The sequence below is a fragment of the Ambystoma mexicanum genome, chromosome 6p, assembly GCF_040938575.1.
Source record: "Ambystoma mexicanum isolate Mex_15411 chromosome 6p, UKY_AmexF1_1, whole genome shotgun sequence".
NCBI lineage: Eukaryota > Metazoa > Chordata > Amphibia > Caudata > Ambystomatidae > Ambystoma > Ambystoma mexicanum.
Genome location: NC_090935.1, coordinates 25,230,742 through 25,253,623, shown reverse-complemented (window position 1 = coordinate 25,253,623; position 22,882 = coordinate 25,230,742). Strand labels below are relative to the sequence as shown.

General features: G+C 46.7%; 1 protein-coding gene across 1 annotated transcript in view; it reads left to right on the top strand.

Annotated features, from left to right (window-relative positions):
• The window catches only part of ARHGEF39 (Rho guanine nucleotide exchange factor 39), a 158,801-nt gene extending 136,813 nt beyond the window's left edge, over positions 1-21,988 (top strand). Inside the window, exons 9-13 of the mRNA XM_069626671.1 lie at positions 10,381-10,610; positions 14,194-14,282; positions 15,084-15,210; positions 19,341-19,447; positions 21,252-21,988. Of these exons, the coding sequence (XP_069482772.1) occupies positions 10,381-10,610; positions 14,194-14,282; positions 15,084-15,210; positions 19,341-19,447; positions 21,252-21,324 (626 nt within the window). The 3' untranslated portion in view covers positions 21,325-21,988. The remainder of the gene's footprint in view (positions 1-10,380; positions 10,611-14,193; positions 14,283-15,083; positions 15,211-19,340; positions 19,448-21,251) is intronic.
• Positions 21,989-22,882: the final 894 nt, after the last annotated feature.

The window sequence follows — 22,882 nt, the reverse complement described above, 5'->3', positions numbered from 1 at the left end:
GAGGTTCCTGAAACTCCCCTGTCCTTTGTCTCTAGAATAGGAATGCCTGAATGCACCCAGTCCTGATTGGCTAGCTGGCTGTCCTTTGAGGACAGCCATCCTGCTGTTTGAGTGACAGCCTAGGCTGAGCATGAATGCTGTGCTGAGACTCCTTTTTCTGCTCAACAAGAGAAGCTCCGGAAGGGATAACTTCTTCCCTTGGGTTAGTGGGATCAACTAACCCCGAGACAAACTCCACTGGACCATCTTCCCCCGACTGGCTGTACTTCTTTGCTGCTGCAGGAACCGAGTGTAAAGGGACAAGAAATCTGTAGTCGAGTGCAACGTCTGCAATCCAGTCAGATCCGGTCCGGTGCAATCCGGTCAAAATGGGGAGGCCAGACCTCTTCCTCCTTCCCTCTTATCTACGCTGTACCTCAAGGTTCTGTACTTGGTTCTTTCCTCTTCTCTCTTTACACCTTCCTCATTGCCCCAGTTATCTCCTTGTTTGGCATCTTCCACCATTTCTATGGTGATGATACTCAACTCTTCCTCTCTTTCTCCTCCTTCTCAACTGACCTTCACCTTAAGCTCTCCTACTGTCTCACTGCTATCAAGAACTGGATGTCCTCCCGCTTTCTCTCTTAATACCGATAAAACCAAAGTCCTTTTCTTCCCCTCTAATTCCCTTCCCCCTCCCTCTCTTCCCCCTTTCATTAACGTTCCTCCCTCCAATCTCCCCATCTCTCCCCATGCCCGTAATTTAGGCGTTCTCTTTGACTCCTCTCTCACCTTCTCACAACACATTTCACTCCCCTCTCGCTCCTACCGATACCACCTCTACAATATTCGCAAAATCTGTCCCTCCCTCACATTCCATGCCACAAAACTTCTCATTTCCTCTCTCATCTTTCTCGCCTCTTCTACTGCTCTTCTCTACTCTCTGGACTTCCCACATCTCATCTTGCCTCTCTTAAATCCATATACCACTCTGCTGTTCGTACCCTTTGTCTCCTTACCTCCAGTGACTCCATCTCTTCCTCGCTCTCTTACCTGGTCTGGCTACCATTCCACTTACAGCTAAAATTTCACTTTCTTGGCCTTGTCTTCAAATCCCTCCATGGTCTTGCTCCTCCGTACCTCTCCTCCCTCCTCTCCTACTCCCCCTCCTGTTCCCTTTGTTCTGCTGACCATTCTCACTGTACCTGCATCCCCCTGCGCTTCCTCCCATTTCCGCTCCTTCCAACTCCTTGCACCTCTGCACTGGAATTCACTCCCCTCTCACAATCCGCTCTACCACAACCTTAACCTCATTTCACACTTCCCTTAAATCCCTCCTCCTCCATTCTCCTCCTTGAAACCCCCCCTGCCCTCTCTTCTTCCCCCCTTCTTCTGATTTCTCCCCCCTCTCCTGCTCCTCCCCTCTATCCCTTCCATTTTCCCTCGTCCAATCCACCCCCTCCCCCTCACCCAATCCCACGCCCCTTCCCCCCTTCACTTAATTGCTCTTTGCACTGTTTTGTCGAATGATTCATGACGTAATTGCTCCCACTGTTATTTTGTTGTTGTTATCTTGTATTATGTTGTTCCACTGTACAGCGCCTTGGTGTAAAGCGATCTATAAATCAATCAATCAGAAGCTCCAGGAGTCTCCTAAGGACCCTCCAGCAGCAGGAGACCAGAGCTCGAGTCTCCTCACCAGAGTGCAGGACTCAAGGAGTGAAGGAAGCCCAACTGGTATCAAAGACCTGCGGTGGTGCTGTTTACCACGCACTGAAAACGCGAAGTGCCGCTGATCCGAAAAGAGCCTGTAGCTGCCGCCGACATCTAAATTGCAGTAGCTACTTTGCTAGAGTTGAGTTCAGCTCTACCCTCCACAAGTGTAACGGCTTGTGACCTGTTAGGGAGAATGCTCAGAAATGTGTCAATTCTTCTCTACCTAAGAGACCCCCAGCACTTTTGCTGGCCTCTAGGACTTTTTTAATTTTCAACCTGGAGAGAATGAAACCTTTTTTCCACTCTCATGTATTTTTCTGTGATTTGAACTCTGCATTTCCTCTTGTTTTTGGATTCTGACAAACTCCATAGGCATCTTTTTGGTTGGCGTCACACAGCACCTTCAGTGCAGTGACACAGGGAAGTCTTCCAGATTTCCCAAAGGTTTAAATACCTTCTCTTGGATAAACTGTTTCCAAGAGCAGTAAAGTGAAATTGACTTGACTTACATTTGTAACTTTCTAGACCCAGCACACACCATCTAAAAATAGGGTGCTGGAGGGGTTATTTCGTATCCCCTTTGTCTAGCTTCTCATGTAACATTTTTATGTTACCCTTTTCAGAATTAATGGCTGGTGGCAGTGGTTTACTCTTTTACTTTTTACTACCATTATGGGGTTTTACCGCTGGCTGCGTTCGCAGCTACAGTAAAGCACCCAGGGGTGCCATTTTTGTCAAAATGGCCCAGTCTTTTTTCGGCATTTCTTGTTGTTTAGGTCCTTGAGATTTACTTTGCGCACCAAACCTTTGTTCGTTTTGTCTTTGGGGGGCTTCACAAGTGAAACCCGCCTCTGGCTCCAGGATGTCTGGTGTTGGCAGGAAGTGAGGGAGGGAGGTGCCCGAAACTCCCTGTGCTTAGTCTCCTAGGAGACAGGAATGCACTCTTAGGTGATTGGCCGGCTGGCTGTCCGGCAAGGACATCCACCCTTCTGGGTCTCTGACAGCTGGCCTGGAATGAATGGGAGAAACCTGCATAAAAGGCGAGGCTTTTTTGCTTCGAAGGCAGAGTCGACCACTGGACGAAGGAATCCGAAGAAGAAATTGGAAGAGACACCTGCTGCAACTCCTGGACCCTTGGTTTGCCCAGTGAAGCCATGCTGCTGTGCTGAAACTCTGAATTCGCCTTGACTAGAGAAGCCCTGCAAGGACGACTTCTCTTGAGTTGGTGGGACCAATCAACTCCAAAGTAAGCCACCTGGACATCCTCTCGGAGCTGGTTGAATTTCCACTGGAGTCGCTGCTGGAACCGAATAGTCAGTGAGAGGAACACCAGTTTGTGTGCATTGCTTTTAAGCTGGCCAAGAGCTCCTGGAAGATCCTCCGGACTCCCAGGAAGCAGGACTGACCAAGCCTGAGCCACCTCCAGAGTGCTGGACCCCAGATGCAAGGAAAGGCCATCTTGACAGCCAGGAACCGCAGTGGTGCTATTTGCGGTAGACGTGAGGAGCTTAAACACTGAAGTGCCACTTGTTTGAAGATTGCTGGTTGCTGTCGGTGACTGTCCCATTGCAGTGCAGGATTTGCCAGAAGTCCTTTTCTTGTCCCCACAACTGAGGCCCAGGAACACCAGGATCTGCAGAGCTGCACAGGAACAGAAGTCATCTTCTGCATTTTTCTTCTAACTAAAGGTACTGTACAGTTTAAGATAACTTCCCTCTCTGTGTAGATTTGTTTCTACTCTCCACAGGCCTAGCAGCTTGTGGCCCTACATTGATTCATCTTTTTCACCAAAGACTTCTAAAACAGTGTGCAAAGACTTTCACTCACTTGCAAGAAGGACTTCAGCCACATAGACGTTTGCCCATTGGCTTAGCCTGGTTCACTGAATGACTCTTCTCTCCTCTGACGTTGTGTTGCTTCCAGGAAGGTGTTAACTTACTCTGCATTGGGGGTCCAAATGTAACTTCCTGCTTAAGACTATTTGTGATCTCTTGTTTGTTCTGATAACCCTTTTCATTGACAATCTCCTGAGCCATACTCTGAATACAACAGTAATATATTAATGTCCACAGTGTCCTAGCTATTTGTCACCTCAGGCTGTAGGAAGTGTCTGTGTGCGATCCCCAAGGGGTATTTGCTGATTCTGAGGAGTCCAAAGGTGTGTATTTTGAAGTGTATTTTGAAGTGTATTTACTTGTTGCTATTATATTGCTCCCTTCTGAAGAAGGCTTGGTTAACTGACTGATAACTTAATAATTGTTTTATCAAGAAACCTTGACTATCAGTGTTTATTTGAACAGTTGTCACTGTGAATCTCTGTGTAACTGCCCTACTGCTGTCATGAAAGATGCATACTTTCATTTTTCAATGTTGCCAGCACACAAAGTACCCCAGGTTCATTATAGAGGACACCCCATATCAGTTCAGTGTTCTCCCCTTCGGCATTGCCTCAGCACCACGGATATTCACGAAGGCCAGAAAGACGCCAAGGCCTCACTGTCTGCGCTTCCTCCCTATGTCATAATCGAGCGGGTATTACTAAACCACTAGTGGTTACAACTAGTGCTTCTCATTTAGACCTCTTAAGGGTTGCCACGTAAGGCATATAAGGTAACACAAGGCTATTCCCAATTATACTTTTACAGTGCTTGAGCCATTTGATAATTTTTAAGGCAAGGTTTTTGAAACAAAAGTATTTTTAATTTGTCATATATTCCTTAAACAAAAGCCTCCAAAACGCCAACACGTGTTTCAACCCTAACTGGGCCGATCCCTCACTATGTAGCCAGTCACCAGGTGACCGTACGCAAAGCCATGCGACTGTTGCGGATGATGGCTTCCTGCGTCAACCTAGTTCCTCACGCTCGTCGGCGCATGCGCCCGATACAAGAGTGACTCTCGAGCCAATGATATCAGGCCAGTGGCCATTGGGACGATCTCGTGGTTGTCTCGGCAGCCCTCGTTCAGTCTCTGCAGTGGTGGTCAAGGGAAAACCTTCTGCAGAGGAAACCCTTCACCACCCCCGCAGTAGAAGCCACTCTCACCACAGACGCATCTCTGACGGGGTGGGAGGGGGGGCTTCACCTCCTTCAACAGATGGCGCATACTGTGTGGTCCCCAGCAGTAGCATCGGTATCAGGTAATATCCCGACCAAAAATATCGCCGTACATATGGTCGTCGGGAACGGCCATAGGCGGTATTTTTGGTGGGGATAATTTATAGGGTAAATGGGTGGGGGGGTTGTGGGGGTGTCCCCCGCTCCCTTTAAAAATATATGGGGGTTGTGGGGGTGTTCCCCGCAGGTTCCATGGGGTAATATCGCTGGAAAAATGTGGCGATATTTGTGCGGGGATATTATCACATGGAACCGTAGCATCCAATCACAGCAACCTGTTGGAACTGCTTGCAATGTTCAAGGCCCTGAAGGCCTTCCAGACACACCTACAGGGGAGGACAGTTCTAGTCCTCACAGACATTACTATGGCCATGTATTACTTAAAGAAACAAGGGGGCACTCGCTCTCTAGGGCTGTCCAAACTGTCCCAGCACATATGGAAATGGGCTCTCAAATACAAGATGTTCCTCCTGTCACAAAACGTTCCAGGGGAACTCGATCTTCTGGTGGACGTACTCAGAAGAGACTCCGCCCTCCCCCTACGCATAGAGCACGAGTGGCTGCTATAGGAGGACAGTGTACTCAACGTCTTCACACACAGAATGGGGCTTCCCAGAGATAGACTTATCCGCTACTCTGGAGAACGCCCAAAGCCCAGATTACGCCTCCAGGTGCCCTCGGAGCCGCTCCAAGGGGAACGGTCTTTGGACAACATGGTCTGGGACATTTGTCTACGCTCCGCCACCCCTCAGCCCCCCAGATCCCCCTGTTCAACAGAATAGTGCACAAGATGCACCAAGAACCAGTCGGGATGATTCTGGTGGCCCCTATGTGGGCACGGCAGCCTTGGTTCTTCCATCTCATAACAATGTCATTCTCCCCTCCCAGGAAACTGCCATGCCCGTACAACATGCTATCTCAAGACCACGGAGAGATCCTACATCCATGCCCTCAAACTCTCAACTTAGCCTGGCTCCTGAGGGCATAGAGTTCGGGCACCGCCAGCTTCCTCAATGATCCATGGACATACTCAGAGGCACGGAAACCTACCACCAGACATTCCTACTTCAGCAAATGGAAGCGCTTTATCTGCTGTAATGTCAGGGGCATCAATCCTATTGAATGCTCACCTAAAGATATCGTCCTTTACTTAACTCACCTGTTAGATTCAGGACTGGTTTTCGATTCTCTTAAAGTCCACTTAGCCGCGCTTTTGGCATACACCACATCCCAGAGCCTTGGTTTCATGGTGGAAAATTACTGTAATTAAAGCCTTTATAGAAAGGGTAACGAAACTTCATCCCCCTATCTCCAACCCAGCTCCCGGGTGGGACCTGAATGTTCTTCTTACCAGACTAATGGGGCCTCCCTTTGAACCAATGCACAAAGCTAGCCTTAAGACTGCCGTCCCGGTGGCAATCACCTCTATAAGGAGAGTTTAGTGAACTGCAGGCCCTTTCAGTTCAGGACCCATTCGTCACGATTCACAAAGACAAGGTGGTTTTGCGCACACGCCCTCACTTTGTGCCCACATTTATCTTAAAGTTCCATGTAAACCAGTCAATAGAATTACCCACCTTTTTCCAGAACCCCACTAACATGGCGGAAAGAAGCCTCCACACACTGGATGCAAGGAGAGCGGTTATCTACTATCTGAAAAAAACAAAGCCATTAAGAAAAGTTCTTCGTCTCAGTGACAGCTGGTAGAGAAGGGGACCCTTTCTTTAAATCAGCTATTTCTAAGTGGATTGTTAACTGCATCACACTGTTACACTCTAGCCAGTAGAGATCTACCCTTCACGCCTAAAGCACACACTACTCTGGGCACAGGGGCTACCATAGCATTAATTGCAAATGTTCCTCTTGTGTCCATTTGTAAAGCAACAACCTGGAGCTCTGGACACACCTTTACACAACAGTACTGCTTAGATACTCAAGTCTGACTCTCAGGTGGGACAAGCATTGCTAAGACATCTCTTTGCTACTGTTCTTTCACCCACCACCATCTCTGGGCACTGCTCGCTAGTCTATATACAGCATATGATTCTAAGCAGATTGTTGGGGAGAATTCTCATTTCTGTGCTAATTCCCGTCAACCTTAGAGCCCCCCAGCTCTATTGCTGGACTTTAGGACTTTTTAATTTTAAGCCCTGAAGTGAGTGAGCCCTTTTTCTCACTCATGTATTTTGATCTGATTTGGATTATGCGTTTCCTTTGTTTTTGGAGTCTGACAAACTCCACATATCACCTACAGTGCAGTGCCACAGGGAAATCCTTTAGATTTCTAATAAGGTTTAAATACCTTTTCTTGGGTGAACTACTGTTCCCAAGAATAGTAAAGTGAAATTGACTGTACTTACCCTTTCTCTTTGTGGGTCCAGCACACACCATCTTATCCATAACACATTCACTTTACTTATGTGGAGTGCTGGGGGGGTTACCTAGTAGCCCCTTATCCTACTTTATCATGTAATATTAATTATGGTACCCTCACTTCTTTAAATGGTTGGTGGCAGTGATTTGTTTCCTACCGTTGTGTTTTCTACCGCAGGCTGAATCCTCCACTGCTGCAGTATACCACCCATGGGTGACCATTTTGTCAAAATGGCCCTGGTGTTTTTTCGTCATTTTCTGGTTGTGAGGCCTTTCTTGGGTTTTACTCTGCGCGCCAAGTCCGGTTTGAGCCCTTTGTTCGTTTTGCCTTTGGTGGGCTTCAGCTCTGAAACCCACCTCTGGCACCAGTGTGTCTGGAAGGGCTGGAAGTGAGGGAGGTTCCCGAAACTCCCTTGTCTTTTTCATTAGGAATGCTTGTATGCACCCAGTCCCGATTTGCTGGCTGGCTGTCCTTTCAGAACAGCCACCCTGCTGTTTGAGTGACAGATAGGTTGTGCATGAATGGGAGAAACCTGCTTAAAAGGCAAGGGTTTTGGAACTGAAGATGGAGTCGACCACTGGGAAGAACAACCCGACGAAGAAACAGTGAACAAAGCTTGCTGCATCCTCCTGGACCTTTGAATCGCCCGGTGAAGCCCTGCTGCTGCGCTGAAACTCCTTTTTCTGATCGCCAAGAGAAGCTCCGGAAGGGATGACTTCTTCCCTTGGGTTAGTGGGACCAACTAACCCAGAGACAAACTCCACTGGGCCACCTTCCCCGACTGGCTGTACTTCTTTGCTGCTGCCCGGGGTCGAGAAATCCAAAGTAGAGTGCAATGTCTGCAATCCAGCGAGAAGCTCCAGGAGTTGCCTCAGAACCCCCTAGAAGCAGGACGACCAGAGCTTGAGTCCACTCACCAGAGTGCAGCACTCAAGGAGTGAAGGAAGCCCAACCGGTGTCCCAAATCCACAGTGGTGTTTACCGAGCGCTGAAACCACGAAGTGCTGTTGATCTGAAAAGAGCCCATAGCTAGCGCCGACCTCTGAACTGCTGCCGCAGGAGTTCTCCAGTTGTACTCCCTCTTGTCCTCGTGACTGAGGCCCAGGAACCCAGGATCTGCATCACTGCAACCAGACCGAGGCCAGCTGGACCACTCTTCTTCTAACCAAAGGTACTGTCCCTACTTGGGGTACTTACCTCAGTGTCTTTAGCTTTGCTCTTCTCAGTTGAGACTTGCAGTAGCTAGCTTGCTAGAGTTGATTTCAGCTCTACCCTTCACAAGTGTAACAGCTTGTGACCCTACAGTGATTTTTCTTCAACAAACTCTCTAACTTTGTGCAAGACTTTGCAATCTAAGAAGGCCTCCGCTCCATAGACTTTGCTCCAATTGACCTTGGCTGTCCTGGCTCCCTGCAGACTATTCGAGTCCATTTGACTTTGATATTTACTGTCCCTCAGAGATAACTTGTTTTTTAACTATTATTTCTGGGAAAGGTTTATGTCTAGACTTCATTGGAAGATTGAAGTCCTCACATGCTCTGAGAACCTGTTTAACCTTTTTCCTTCCCTTAACCTTTCCTTTCTACCAACCTCAGAATCTACCAAGTGTACTAGTGATATATAAATGACATTACTGTTCTGTCAGTGAAGTCACCTCAGGGTGTAGGAAGTATGTAAGAGGTATCTCTAAAGAGTATCTACTAGCTTGGTGTTGATTCTGGAAAAAGTATTTTAAAGTATATTTGATTGTTACATACATTACCCTTTTTGCCCTTTTTAAAGAATGCTTAGTTAAAAACTGCTGTTAAATAAATAATCACTGCAAACCTTGAGTGCAAGTGTTACTTGGCTACTTGTATTTGTGGATTTCATTTCTACAGCTCACATTTACCCCTCTTTAGATGAGCCTGGCCGCTCAGTCACACTACCAACTTGTGTAGTACAGGCCTATACCAAAAGGTGGGTTACCCAATACCAAGAGGACAAGTGTTGTGTAGTCTCCCACAGGGTTACTACATCAATTCTTGCCTAACACAGATTCACAAGCATCAGAAGACATTAATTACTCACCGGAATAGCATTTCTGATGATTGTATCTGCTTAGATTCACATGTGCCCAACCTTCCTTCCCCTCCCACCCCCACCCCTCGTGCAGTAGGGGCATAGACCTCTTACACCTTCTTTCTTCTGTACTCGCTCACGCTGACTACAAGGCTCCCTCATGGCAGAAAAATCACAACCAGAGGGAGCTTGACGCATGACGTCACGTTGGGGATAGTGTTAGAGACACGCCCATTTCGACGTCCCCTTTCGATCTTCGAAAGAAAGATGCAATACTCCGTGATTTCCACTAGATGTCGGGCTATATGCACAGCATGTGAATCTAAGCAGATACAACCATCAGAAATGCTATTATGGTGACTAATGCATGTCATCTTTTAATTTGCCAATTCCACATATATAACAGCAGGTTGTGGGAGGAAACCAGCATGAAGCGGTATATAAAAATCTAGTGATATTGAAATCGTCTAAAAGACATGTTAGCTACTCCTCCTTCCTTCCATAAACACTGCTGACTATATTGCCACAAAGCAGAAACTACACGTAGCCAAGCAATATTAAAATTCCTTTCTAAATCCTAGCACAGTTGTGCCATTTGTCTCCCTCCCCTTTTTGTTAAACTTTCCGGTGCGTGGAGCTGGGGGTAAACATGCCAGGAAAAATGCAATTTTTTGGCACAATTACTGTTGGCGATATTACCACACAGTAATTGCGCTAAAAATTTAGCATTGAATGGGGACTAACATTTAGTGCCGAACCCGTGAACCGGGTGTAATACCGCCAGACGGGTGGCGGCTAACGCAAATAAAGTTGGGTGGTGTCCCAGACCGGATACTGCCCAACTTGTGACCAGGTCCTGTGTGTATATCGGATAGCGGTGACTCACGATTTCATCTCTTTGCCAGACACTTGTATAGTGGAAAGGGGTGGCACACACCTAACCTCTGCAGATCCTAAAATGTCTGTACTTCTTTTTATAGAGCATGTGTATACATGAGAGGGATTCATCCGAGCGGCTGTATATATTTACTGAGCATAGATCCGATAGGTACGGCTCCTTGATCACCTCTCTTCAGTTCCGGAAAAGGGTGGTGCGCCTCAGGTCCTATAATTTGTGTACTCCTCTCTTTGCAGGTCGCGTGTATATCCGAGAGGGATGGCTCACTGCTGTACCCCAGAAGGGAGAGGAGGTGAAACAGAAGATGTTTTTTCTCTTCTCGGATGTCCTACTAATGACAAGGCCCTGCCACCCACTGCACCTCATGAACTCTGACAAATTCTGCTGCCAGTCCATGTACCCACTGGAGGAGTGCAATGTGGAGAAGGTGTTTGGGCACACGAAGAGCCAAGGCGGCCTCATCAGTGTAAGTTGAGCGCTTATAGTTTTATGCCTACTGCCATTCCATGCGACACATCTCCTTAAAGTCTGTCAGTACCATCTATGTTCTAGCTTCACAAATGAACAATATTTAAAGAGACTAGTCTGTAGTCTAGATCGCCTTTGTTCAAAAATAGTTGAGAATTATTTGGCCAAATTCTCCAGCAGCTAGTCATTAGGGAAGATCACAGGCTGACCATGAGCTTTTGCCATTTTCCTGATTTAGGTACTCTTTTTCACTTCTAGGAAATGTGTTTGCAAGACGACAAACCTCCCTTCATCTTGCTTATTGATTGATCCTTTTATGACATTTTTAAAACGGCCAAACCCTTCGAGTATCACAGCGTTTGTTACAAAGAAGATAGCAGAGAGGTTACATAGTGTAATACAATAATCATACTTATCTAAGAGCCAGGTTTTACTATGTGTTTTTAATGCATTATAGGATTGTTTTTCTCTGATATTTGCGGGGAGAGGGTTCCAATGGGACCGTGCAGTGACCCCAAAACTAGAGCCTCCAGCCCTTTTGCTCTTCTAGCCGGGGGTGTCCAGTGAGATACTGGAACAAGATGGAAGTACTCATCCTGGAAGTTTCTGGGAGAGTGTGTCGTTGTGGTAGGTAAGTGTCTCTTTGTAGATAGGGTTTTAAATCCGATTTGTGGTTTGATTGGCAGCCAGTGAGCCTCGCGTCAGATGGCCGAGATGTGGTTGGAACGATTTAGCCCTAGTGCTGCTCGCAGGGCTTTGTTCTGCAGTAACTGAAGTTTGGCTAGGTTAGAGGCTGAGGTGCCCATGAGAAGTATGTTACAATAATCTAGGTCGGAGAGGATAAGAGCTTGTGCAATCGTGAGGCAGTTGTTAGGGGGCCAGGAATTGTCTGGTCAGAGATATGAGCAGGGAAGTGTAGGCCATGGCAGAAGACAGAGCGTTTATGTGTTTGGTCATAGTTGATTCCGCTTCTAGATGGATCCCTAGGGTTTTGACCTACATCAGGACAGTGATGGAGGTGCCGTCGATGCAGAGTGAGGGTGAAGGAGGAGTCAAGATTTTTTAGCTGGAAGGGGGAGCCTATAATGAGGAGCTTGTTTTCTTTTGTCGTTCAACCGCAAGTTTTGTGTGGCCATCCGATTTTGTATGGTGCTGTGCTGTATACTGAATGTATTGTGTTAGTGTCCTGGTAAAATTGCCTGTCATGGGGAGGAGTATTTGGGTATCCTCTGCAAAATTAGTGAAGATGAAACCCAAAGAGTCAAGAAGGTCGAAGAGAGATTAGGTATAAGTATTATCCAACGTGGGTGAAGGGCAAATTCCCTGTGGTACTCCTAGTGGGGCGGGGATAGGATCAGCGGCAGCCTCCCAATGAAGACGCTAGTGGTCCGGTCACTGAAGAATGAGTGCTTCCACGAGGTGGTGTCCGGTGGGAAGTGGAAATGCTGGCTAAAGTGTTGGCAGAGGGTGCTGTGGTCGAAGGCGGCAGAGAGGTCTCACAGAAGAATGATGCCTAAGTTGCTGAAGTCCCTGATCGTATCCATTTGTTTTTTTTGCATCCAAGAGGGCTGTTTCTTCACTATGTTTAGGGCGGAAACCTAATTGCCTCATTCCAAGCAGATGGTTGAGCTTCAGAAATTGCTGACCTTGGCTATAGGCAACTTGGTCTAGTATCTTGAGAAGAAAGGGGACTCTGGTGATGGGACGGTACTTGGTGGGAATTGATGGGTCGAGGGATGGTTTTCTTTTGGGAGTGGGGTGATCATTCTGATTTGATGTTGGAGGGGACCTCGTTGGTTAGGAAAGATGCATTGACAAAGTCTGTGATGGGTGATAGAGTGGGAGCACAGAGTTTCACTATATGAGCCGGACCGGAGTCACCTTTGCAGTTTGATGGTTTTAATGAGAGGATGGTGGCAAGCACTTCCTCTTGTTTGACTTGGTTAAACTGAACGGAGCAGTGTCGGTGGGGAGGGCGATATTGGGGAGGATGTGTAGGGTGGGTGTGGGTGCTTTTAGTGGCAAGACTAGCTTTCTTGGCACACGTTTTCACCTGAATGGAGATGTTTCTGTGTGCGAGGGAGTCTTGTATGGTGGTACACCAGGTTTTGTCTGCAAGTTTGGAAGGTGTGATGTGAATGGTAGTCTAAAACTCTCAGGCTAGAGAAGAGCTTTTTGGTATTAGAACCTTCATTGTTGATGCAGTCATTGTAAGAATTCTCTTTGCGGGAGACTACTGCAGACTTTTATATGTGTGAGGCAATGGTGAGGGAGTTGCAATTCTTAGGAGAGGGCATCTTTTTGCATAAGTGTTCAAAGGTTCTTTTATTCCTGCGCAGGGAGCAAAGTCTTCGTTAAACCAGTTATTATTTGCCTTAGAGGTTTGAGTTTTTGCACGGATAGGGGCGTGCTTGTCAATGGTGATGCACAGACGGTCACGATAGTGGTTGGTTATGTCATCAGGGTTCAGGTCTTCAGGGAAGTAGTCGGTGTGGGCTTCAAAGCCTCATGCGTTAGTTAACTGGTATGTCTGACAAACGGGGGACTCCACTTGGGGAGTCTGGGCATTGATGGAAGCTGTGGTAGCTAGTTTGAAGAGGATCAAGAAATGATCAGACCAAGGGATTTCATTGGTGGCCGTGATGTCTACTGTGGCATTGGCTGTGAGGAGCCAATCGAGGATTCAGCCTTTGATGTGTGTAGGGAAGTCTATTTGTTGGGTGAAGTTATTGGCCCTGAGGTGATTTTGGGGATCTGAGGACCCGATAATTTAACACAGGAGTGCACTCTGTACTCGTAAAAGGTCTTGTTGATCATTGAGCCCGTGCACTCATTGGAAAACTCCATTGTAAGTGCTGTATCATTTTCTTCCATTTATAAGGGGCCCTTCGAATAATAAATGCAACTAAAATAGTGGATAACATAACAATAACGCGTTCACTTTTGACGGCCTTCTCTGAATGTGGTGGTCAAAGTGATACATGAGAGGACTGGGCTTCTCTTTCCCTGTTGATGAGGAGTGGGAGACGTAGACTTAATAAGTGGAAGGCCCAAGTTTGCCCCTTGGCCGTGCAGATACCCTCTCCTGACGAGCAGGGGTTGAAGGATTGTAAGGTTTTTGTAGCTGGTAACTTCAAAGGCAAACTAAGAATGAAGACTATGCGAATGAGGCACATGGTGATGAAGGGTCTTGTGGGAGATATATCTAGGGATTTGGAAATATTTTGACGGACTTTTAACACATTAAGTTGCGCAAAGGTCTTCGTTACACTTGAATCATTAACCCAGAGGTAGATTCTGAACTGGTCCGGAGTCATTCAGGGTAACAACTTGGTAGTTGCACAAATAAGCAACTGCTGAGGGAACAGCATTACACACTGTCATAAGAAGGGCTCAGGAAGGAGATGGCCTCACAGACTTCTGACGACTTTTTCAGTACGATTGACTGGTTATATGGTTCATGGCGCTACCACTTAAGAAGACTGATAGTAAGCTCTCAGTTAAAACCTGTTCTTGTTCTTAGTGAGAATCTCCCCTACCAGGTCTCCACGGAACTCTTTTAGGTTGTCTTGTCGTTCTAGCTCTCCTTTGAACAAGAGAAGCTACTGCTGATGTCGAGCGATCAGGAGGATATCAACGACTGGTTTAGATGCCTGTCGAGTGCCATCGGGTAAGTGCAATTTCCTGGGGAGAGTTTTAACTTCTAGACTTCACTAGGATCTGAAGGTGGGAGGATGGTGGTTGCCTGAGTATCTGAATTCACGATGGGATTGTGGATATGTGTGCACACTGCGACATGCTATCGCCCTTATTGTGTACAGGACAATGCGGCAAGGGTCTTATTGTGTAGAGCACACTGCAACATGCTGTCAAGGGTCTTATTGTGTAGAGCACACTGCGACATGCTGTCGAGGGTCTTATTGTGTAGAGCACACTGCGGCATGCTGTCGAGGACCTTATTGTGTAGAGCACACTGCGGCATGCTGTCGAGGACCTTATTGTGTAGAGCACACTGCGGCATGCTATCGAGGACCTTATTGTGTAGAGCACACTGCGGCATGCTGTCGAGGACCTTACTGTGTAGAGCACACTGCGGCATGCTGTTAAGGGTCTTATTGTGTAAAGCACATTGTAGCATGCTGTCGAGGACCTTATTGTGTAGAGCACACTGCAACATGCTGTCAAGGGTCTTATTGTGTAGAGCACACTGCGACATGCTGTCGAGGACCTTATTGTGTAGAGCACACTGCGGCATGCTGTCGAGGACCTTATTGTGTACAGCACACTGCGGCATGCTTTTGAGGACCTTATTGTGTAGAGCACACTGTGGCATGCTGTTAAGGGCCTTTTATGCCCAGGGAGCAGCACAGTGTAGAATCAGGTTCACTATCCCAGCCTATTGAAGCCAAATATGAATCCTGGTGTGGAGATGCTGTGTGATACTCAGCAAAAGATTCCGTATTTCTTGCAGACAACTCTGTGCGCGCCGCACGATTGTTCATCGCAAAGAAAACTTGGCAAGTGAACAGAGACATGCAACCGGTGCCTCGACATCCAAGGAGACGAGGGCCCCCAATCCAGAAAGAAAAAGGAACATGGTGAGACCTGGGAGCAGGGCCTGGGGGTGGTGGGGGAAGGGCTGGTGTGTACACCCATTCGGGGTGAGATTGCATGTTCTTCAGTAGTCTTGATGTGAAGGAATCCACTGTGCTGTATAGAGGCAATACTGGATGAGAGTATTATGCATCACTGTTTAATACTCGCCTTCCTGAACTAATCTAGTCCAGAGCGTGTGCATTCTCAGTGTGGACTGCTTTCCAAAACTCTTCCTCCCATCTGGAGATGCGCAGTCACTGCTGTGGGGAGTCGCTCCCCATCGCCAGTTCAGTACAGTTGCTAACCCTACCCTGCAGAAAACCTATTCTGCTACTAGACAACCTATGCTATGTAAGCACAAGGTATCTTTGTGTTTCAGTGACATGGTATTTAATTCCGTTGTAAGAAGAGCAGGCTTTTCATACAGTATGGAGAGCCCAGAAGCACCAGGTGGGAACAGGCATGTACTGCAGACTCGCAGTCCAAATACATGCCAAGGCATAATGCAATACTACATTTAGCACCAAAGAGTGAGACCAAATATCCCTGGCAGACCATTGGCTCATCTGACCGTGCAGTTGTCATGCTCTGTTGTGTCTTCAAATATTTTAGCTAACCGCTCGCTGATGGACCGGCAATGCTGCTTCTTAGGTAAGATTTTCATTGTAATGATAAATATTCTGACATGTGTCTACCCCAGAACCTTTTTGATTTTACTGGTGGACTATTTGTCCTTATTCCTCACTGAGTGGGAACCTTTTTCCACACTCACAGAAACCTTTACTCTTTTTATGGGGGTAATTTCTAAGACTCTCTATAGTGTGTTTTAAGTTACCCTCTTTGAACGTGGTGTTGCTGGGTTGCCCTAGGGGCTCCCCTTTTAACTTTCTCTGGCTATCCTTGAGAACTACAGTTCCCAAGAGTAGAAAGGATCTTTGGATCCCTTTTACATATTTGGTGAAACCAGCACACCCCACCTTATGTGGAGTGCTGGGGAGATACAATGTATCCCCTTTAACGCTAAAGCTAACAATTCTGTTACAGGGACACGCTTACCTTTAATGGCTGGTGGCAGTGATAACTTTTATTAATTTGGTGCACCTTCACAGCAGGCTGTTTGCACAGCCCCTGTAAAAGGTACCCATTGGTGCTCATTTTACCAAAATGTCCCCAGTCTTGTTTTTTCGCCATTTTAATGTTCCTTGTCCTTTCATGTTCCTTCCCTTGACATCCAGGATGAGAAATTCCTTTGTGTGATTTTCATCTTCGGCGGGAGTCCTGTGGACTCCCACGCCCAGGCTCCAGAGTGTCTGTGAAGGCAGGAAGCGAGGGAGGAGTCCAAAACTATGCAGCCCTTTGACTTTCAGCCTGAATGAGAGATTCCAGCTCAAACTGGAAGGCTGGCTGTCCTGAAAGGATTGACTACCTCCCAAGTTTGAATGTTAAAAGGATGCTTGATTAGCTGGGTTCCAGCATAAGAGTCAGATCCTGGAAGCTGAACCAAAACCGAAGAGGCTGATTAAGAAAAAGGCAACTGAGACGATTTCCAGCGACCGGAGAGCCTGCAATGTAACTGGAGCCTGCTGTAGCCCTTCCTTCCTATTGACCTGGGGATCCTGAAACGGACGACCCAGAGCCTGGTGAGACCCACTAGACTCAAGGAGACCTGCATTTTAAGCCATCCCACGCCGTGCTACAACCTTGCGGGCTGCAATACCCCAATACCCTGGGACCTAGAGTCATTGTGCGGTGCCCGGTCTTCCAAATCTTGCTGAAACTTTGTGGGCGTCCTGCTGGATCTCCAGAGACACGAATCAAGTCTGATAAGTCCCCTCTTCAGAGAGCTTGACCTTTGTAAGGATGAGAATCCGACCAGCGATACTCTTCTTCTGTGCTCCTGAAAAGGCACCAAATCCACTCAGCAGCATCCAGCCGCAAGTAAAACCTTGCCTAGAGCCTTCCCTGTGATCCTTGCTGCAGAAGTCCCTTCCAAGGTCCTGTTTTCCATCACCATGACAAAGGAATCCACCGACCGGGTTTTTGGCTGCAGATCCGGAAGTAGTCCTGCTTCAAAATCTTCTTCTGTGCTGAGGTACTGTGCTGGCTTGGGTATTTACGTACCTTAAATCTATTGTGATTCCTGTGTAGTTCTGGGGTGTTTACTGTGATTGGGAGGCCTCTCGTCCATTACATCCAGGCCCCTGCTGGAATCCTCCTAGTGTGCCTTCGCGCCTAGAAACACTTGTGTACAGGCGCGTTATAAATGCCAGATCATATCTTCTGTGAAGCCCCTGGACCCTCAACTACCTCTAAAGTAAAATACTCACCTGTTTGAACAGTCTTCATGAGGAACTATGACTTTTGCTGCATAAGGACCTATCCTGGACACTAGACACAAGTGCCCACCCCCCCTGTACTGCCACTGAGGACACTTATGCTCCTTGAATAAGGGGACGACTCTTAAGGGATTGGGCCTTTTGCCTCAAAGAGAATAAGTGTTTAAAAGCGAGTTACTTGTAAATGAAGTAGGTTGGTAACTGTAACTCTGTGAGTGAACAGTTACAAAAGTTGTTATTCATCTTGAATGTGTGTTGTACTATTCTTAAAAGTATATGTCAGGTTAAGTTACTCACCTGTAAATTGGTTGCGTCTCTTCCCCAAAATGAATGCTGTTAGTTTCACTTTATTATTCCTGTTAGGATAATTGTATGAGTGTCCCCCCCCCCCCCTCAACTGGGTCTTGCTTCCACTGACTTGCTGCAAACCTTTCCAGAATATGTTTGCATTAGGTTTTACCCACCTAGAATAACTCTGGGTCATCCATAAAGTGTAACAATGGGTTGTGCTTTCCATGGACCGACACAAAGAGCCATGGGTGTATACCTGCCTTTAAGTTGCTTATAGCTCCTGTAAAAATTGTAACTGTGTTATCCCAAAATAAGTTAGTTATAGCTTCCCTTAGTCTGTGAACTGAAAAGCATCTGTAATTGAACATTACTCCCCTAGAATAACTGTTATACCAAATCAGAGTTGTAGGTGTAAACTGTTCCTAGTATCTGTGTTTCACTAGATCAGAAAAGTATATTGTCCAGTTGATATTACTATTTGATTTCCCGCTGAGCGTCACGGTACAACTGATAGGGTCTACTACCCTGGTATTACTGAAAGTAATCTAAAAGGAACTATTGGTTTTGACTTCCCTAGAACTCCTGTTCGGGGTTCCAAATTAGGTTATATGCTTTGGTCTGTGTACCTTCAAGCGTAGTGTTGTGTTTTTATAATTGTGATTACATATAATGTGTGATAGTACCTATTTACCCCTAGAATTATCTGCGCCTACTTGTATTTAAATAAATCCTTTATTTTTACATACATAGTATTTCAGTGTTTCTTTGGACCATTTGTATTACAATTTAATTTGTACTGATTCTACAGCCCTCTCGCCCTCCGGCGATGAGCTTGGCTGCTCTGTCTACGCTACCCTGAACACAGGTGGTACAGCCTTATACTAAGAGTAGAGTCTTGTACGGCCTCTGTTGAACGGTTTTACTAAGCCCTTAGGTGCACTTGAGAAAAACGTTCCTAACACTGCTGATGTTAAGGGTTCCCCTTGACTGCAGTTTGGCCTGTTGGCCGTGAACACTGAACGTTTTCATGCTGTAAAATATCAATAGTTTTCCTTCAGAGGTTTGAAGACGACTGGCTGGTGAACATGCAGCAAACACTAGTCTTTGTATATCAGTGCTCTTCTGCATCCCAGACTGCTCTTTGACCCTCACGACATGAAGCAGAACCCAACTAGAAATACCATGTTCATTTCAAAGTTGATTTGTGGGGAAATACATCTCTTAGCTAGTTGCGTCTTCAAAGGAAATGTGCCAGAGACCCATGTGTTGTGGATCTTTGGTCAGGGGCTGCAACCAGCCACAACGGTTCATTCCCCCTTCCCAACGGTGTACAGGCGGATGGGTGGGAGCAATCCTTCTGATCTCAACCCGCTTGTCAATCTCTTAATGTTGATTTGACCCGTTATGAGAGGAAGGATTAGTCTGATCCGAGATCAGAATCTCTTTTGTATTGTGCTTGTGTTTCATGAGTTGGTGTCAACCGCCTCTTCATTTCCTTTCTGTAGAGTGACCGTGCCTTGCAGGAACCGGCAGCACTGTGCCAGCCTCGATGTGGCTCTGAACAGGGGGAGACACCCCCCAAGAGAGTAAAACTGTCGGAGGCAGCTCACAGGTAAGGCATGGTTGGGGAAGCATTTGCCTAGCCGGGGGCGCGTTCGGTGATGGAAGACCATGGAATATGAAGAAGCTTCTGGGAAGAGTGACGTCTTCTGTGTGCCTTCGGCTGTTGAAAGTCACGGGATAGGGGGAGATCGTATCTGTTGAACATGACTTAAAGCTCTGGTGTAATGGAGCAGCTGCAGCATCCACAATGCATCAGGGTGTTGGTTTCAAAAGGACTCTACTGCTGATATTGGGGGGGTGTTGGGCAGTCTGGAGAGGTGGGAGTAAAGGACTCCAGGGCAGGTGGCTGCTCAGGGAGCATGGATCCTATGATATGATGTGAAATAGGTGATGAGCAATGGTCTTCTGTGAGGCAGGATAAGATGCAGGCGGTACAGTGTAAATGTGGCGCAGGAGACGGCTCAGATTCCCTGTAGGGTAGATGAGGCCCAGGGAGCTATTGGAAACATAGTTACAGAGAACTGTCTCTGGGACTCTACTCCAAAGACCCATGTATGGTGATAGAATCTCCAGAGGGCAAAAATGGGGTGCAGAATATTGGTGATATGAAAATGGTGATATCCAACAGCAGCCTGTGGTCCCCCTACCACCTGCATACCATTTTCTATTTTGGCCATTGGTGTACCAGTCCCCCACCCCCCTCCATACCACCCACCACCAAAACCCTCCCCACATATTCCCTCGGTCCCCTGGAGCTGTTCTTGGCGATGGCTTCCATGGAATAGAAAACTGATGTAGTCTTACTATTTTCCATTGTTGCATCTTGCTTTGTAGTTTTTGTTTTAAGGGATATAGCATGTGCACGAACGTCACAGCTGTAATTCTCCTTTACAAAAAATAAAACCGGTTCGCACCATGAAGAGACCCATGAGATGTGAATTGTAATGAGCTCTGCTGTGTGTGGCGGAGAGAGCCGGTAATGTCCCTGAGCCCCTTGTGAGATCCTTGCTACCCTTGTGCTGGTGGGCCTTCATCGGCCCTGTCCACCCCACATAGCAGTATTTGTTGCTCGTGCCAGTCATCGTGCAAATAAGCCTGTTGTGGTGTGTGTGGTTACCATTGGGTACGTGTATGTTGTTGGATCTTAACATTGACAAACAAGCCCCATGAAACGGGTAGCATGAACTGTAAGAATTGTTGATCAGTTTCCCACTGTTTGGATTGCTGCCCTTTTGTTCCAAGAAACTGGCTTGTTCAGTGTGTATTGGGACCTGAATTACCCTTTCTCATTCAATGAGTGTAAATATTGTAAGGTTACAGAATGCGGCTAATGCAGGTGGTTCATAAAGTGTTTTAACATTACTTTTTCTCTAAAAAAAAAAATTTAAAAAAAAATTCAGAACTCTTATTTTTCCACTTGGATAGCACTTACATAGTCAGGAATTTTTAACCTAAGGGTCCTCGTCACATGTCTACCCATCTTGGTCTTATGTTCATCAACCAGCCATGACCGGGTGGGGGGGGGGGTGGGGAGCGGTTTCTGCTGGCCTTTAAGAGGGATGTCATGCAGCGTGCAAGGGGGCCTGTGATAGACTACAGAGCGCTGGCATTTGATGTTGTTACCCCAAGTGGTCTACACTATCCCGACTCCTAATTAGCTCCAGACAGTCGGGATAGTGTAGACCACTTGGGGTAACAACATCAAATGCCAGCGCTCTGTAGTCTATCGAAGTGAGCTAGAGTTGCACAGCCTTCTGCCAATTGTCAGATTTCATAATAATTTCCCCAGCTTGTGTTACTTATTTGCAGTCCTGGAAACCACAATCTTCTCACCTACCTCTTCCCATGTTCAGGTTTCCTAGGGACACCGCAACACCTGCTGCTTCCACAGGGGACAAGAGTGGGGGCATCTGTGTGATTCTCTGATGGAATCCCCCACTCCCATGACCAGTGTGCAACTCTTCCCTACTGTGTGGATCGTGCAATGGATGTGAATATGCGTGCCATACCCCTGGTGCGCTGTGAAGGATATACCACTGCTAAACTCAAGACTGCCGTGAAGAATGCCACTATGCAATTACTGCACAAAAGCCTCCTGAGCACTGGACGTGCTCCGCTGGCCTTCTCCCGATGCGGACTACACCTTTCTGCTGATGCTTCATGGGCAGCCTTTCAGAACTGCCATCTCTTGGGCTAAGATCCATCTCCCACTACATAGATCATTGGCCCTCCCTTTTTCTAGTACTGACCTGCTCTTCTCTGCTTCTCCTGTGATGACCCACCTCCCTTTTCCTTTTTCTCCCGCTATCGCTTGTTTGTACCTTCCTTTTACGTAGGCCTTGGCCATGAACCTGTCATGTGATTTGCATGTCGGTCAGTGACTCAATTGATGCTCCTTTAATCAGGAATTTTAATCTTGATGTTTGATTTTCCCTCCTCCATTATGCTGTGTGATTTTAAAGATGCTTACTTTTAAAGCTGGTGGTGTGGTTCTTGGCCTTTGTAAAGACCCCTTTCTGGCTGGATTCCAGAAATTGTGGATAAAAGGCGAGAAATAAAGTTGAAGAGAAGAACTTGTTGGCAACCGCAACACGGAGGCTGGTTTCATTGCATCACTTTAAACTGATAGTTGCACATGGCATCTCTACATCAATTCTGCAGAAAGTGTCTTGTGCTTTTGTCCCACAAAGATGTTGCTGCACAATCATCCCCCCGTGGATTAGATTGACTACACAGTGAAATGAAAATCGTAAGGCCCAAATTTAGCTGCAATAAGAGATTACTAGTAGAATGTTAAGACGTTCTATGAATTTATAAAACACTTGAGTATTACTTGTTCCGAATTAATGCTTAGTGTGAAAACTAGGGAGAGCTGTTCACTAAAGAAACAAGAACTACCCCACCCCCTCCTACACAAAAGCATCCCTAAGTAACCAACCCATCGCTAACCTTTACCACAAGTTCCAAAATCCCAATGGTTCCTAAAGCAAGGCCCACATTGTATAGATCTAGGAAACTGAATTCCTCCAAGAATACAAGTATCTCCCAGTTCTGTTTGTGTGATTTTTCCATTTAGTTCTAGTGAAACTAGATGGACAAACAGGAAGCCAGTTGTGACACCCTGTCCACCACTTATACATTAGGACTCTAGCCCAGCTCCAGGCAGACTGTGGTGAAGAGGCTTATGGTCACGTGAACCGACCCTGCCACTCAGCTGACCTGCCACCCACTTATTTCGTCAGTTCCACTTAGGCGTCCACATCGCTAGTATCGTTGGCAAAGAATTGAAAGCAAGCCCCTGAAAGCTCACACCAGAGAAACTACAACCCACTAGGGAAGAAAGGCCCGAGTCGATCTTGTAAGGATAACAAGTTTTAATTCCACACGCAGATGAGAGCGACAGCAAAGAACTCTGCTGCTAAGAACGTCCTGCAAAAAGTAGTACAAGCATAATCTTATAAAGCAAAACATCGTCATAAGTGAC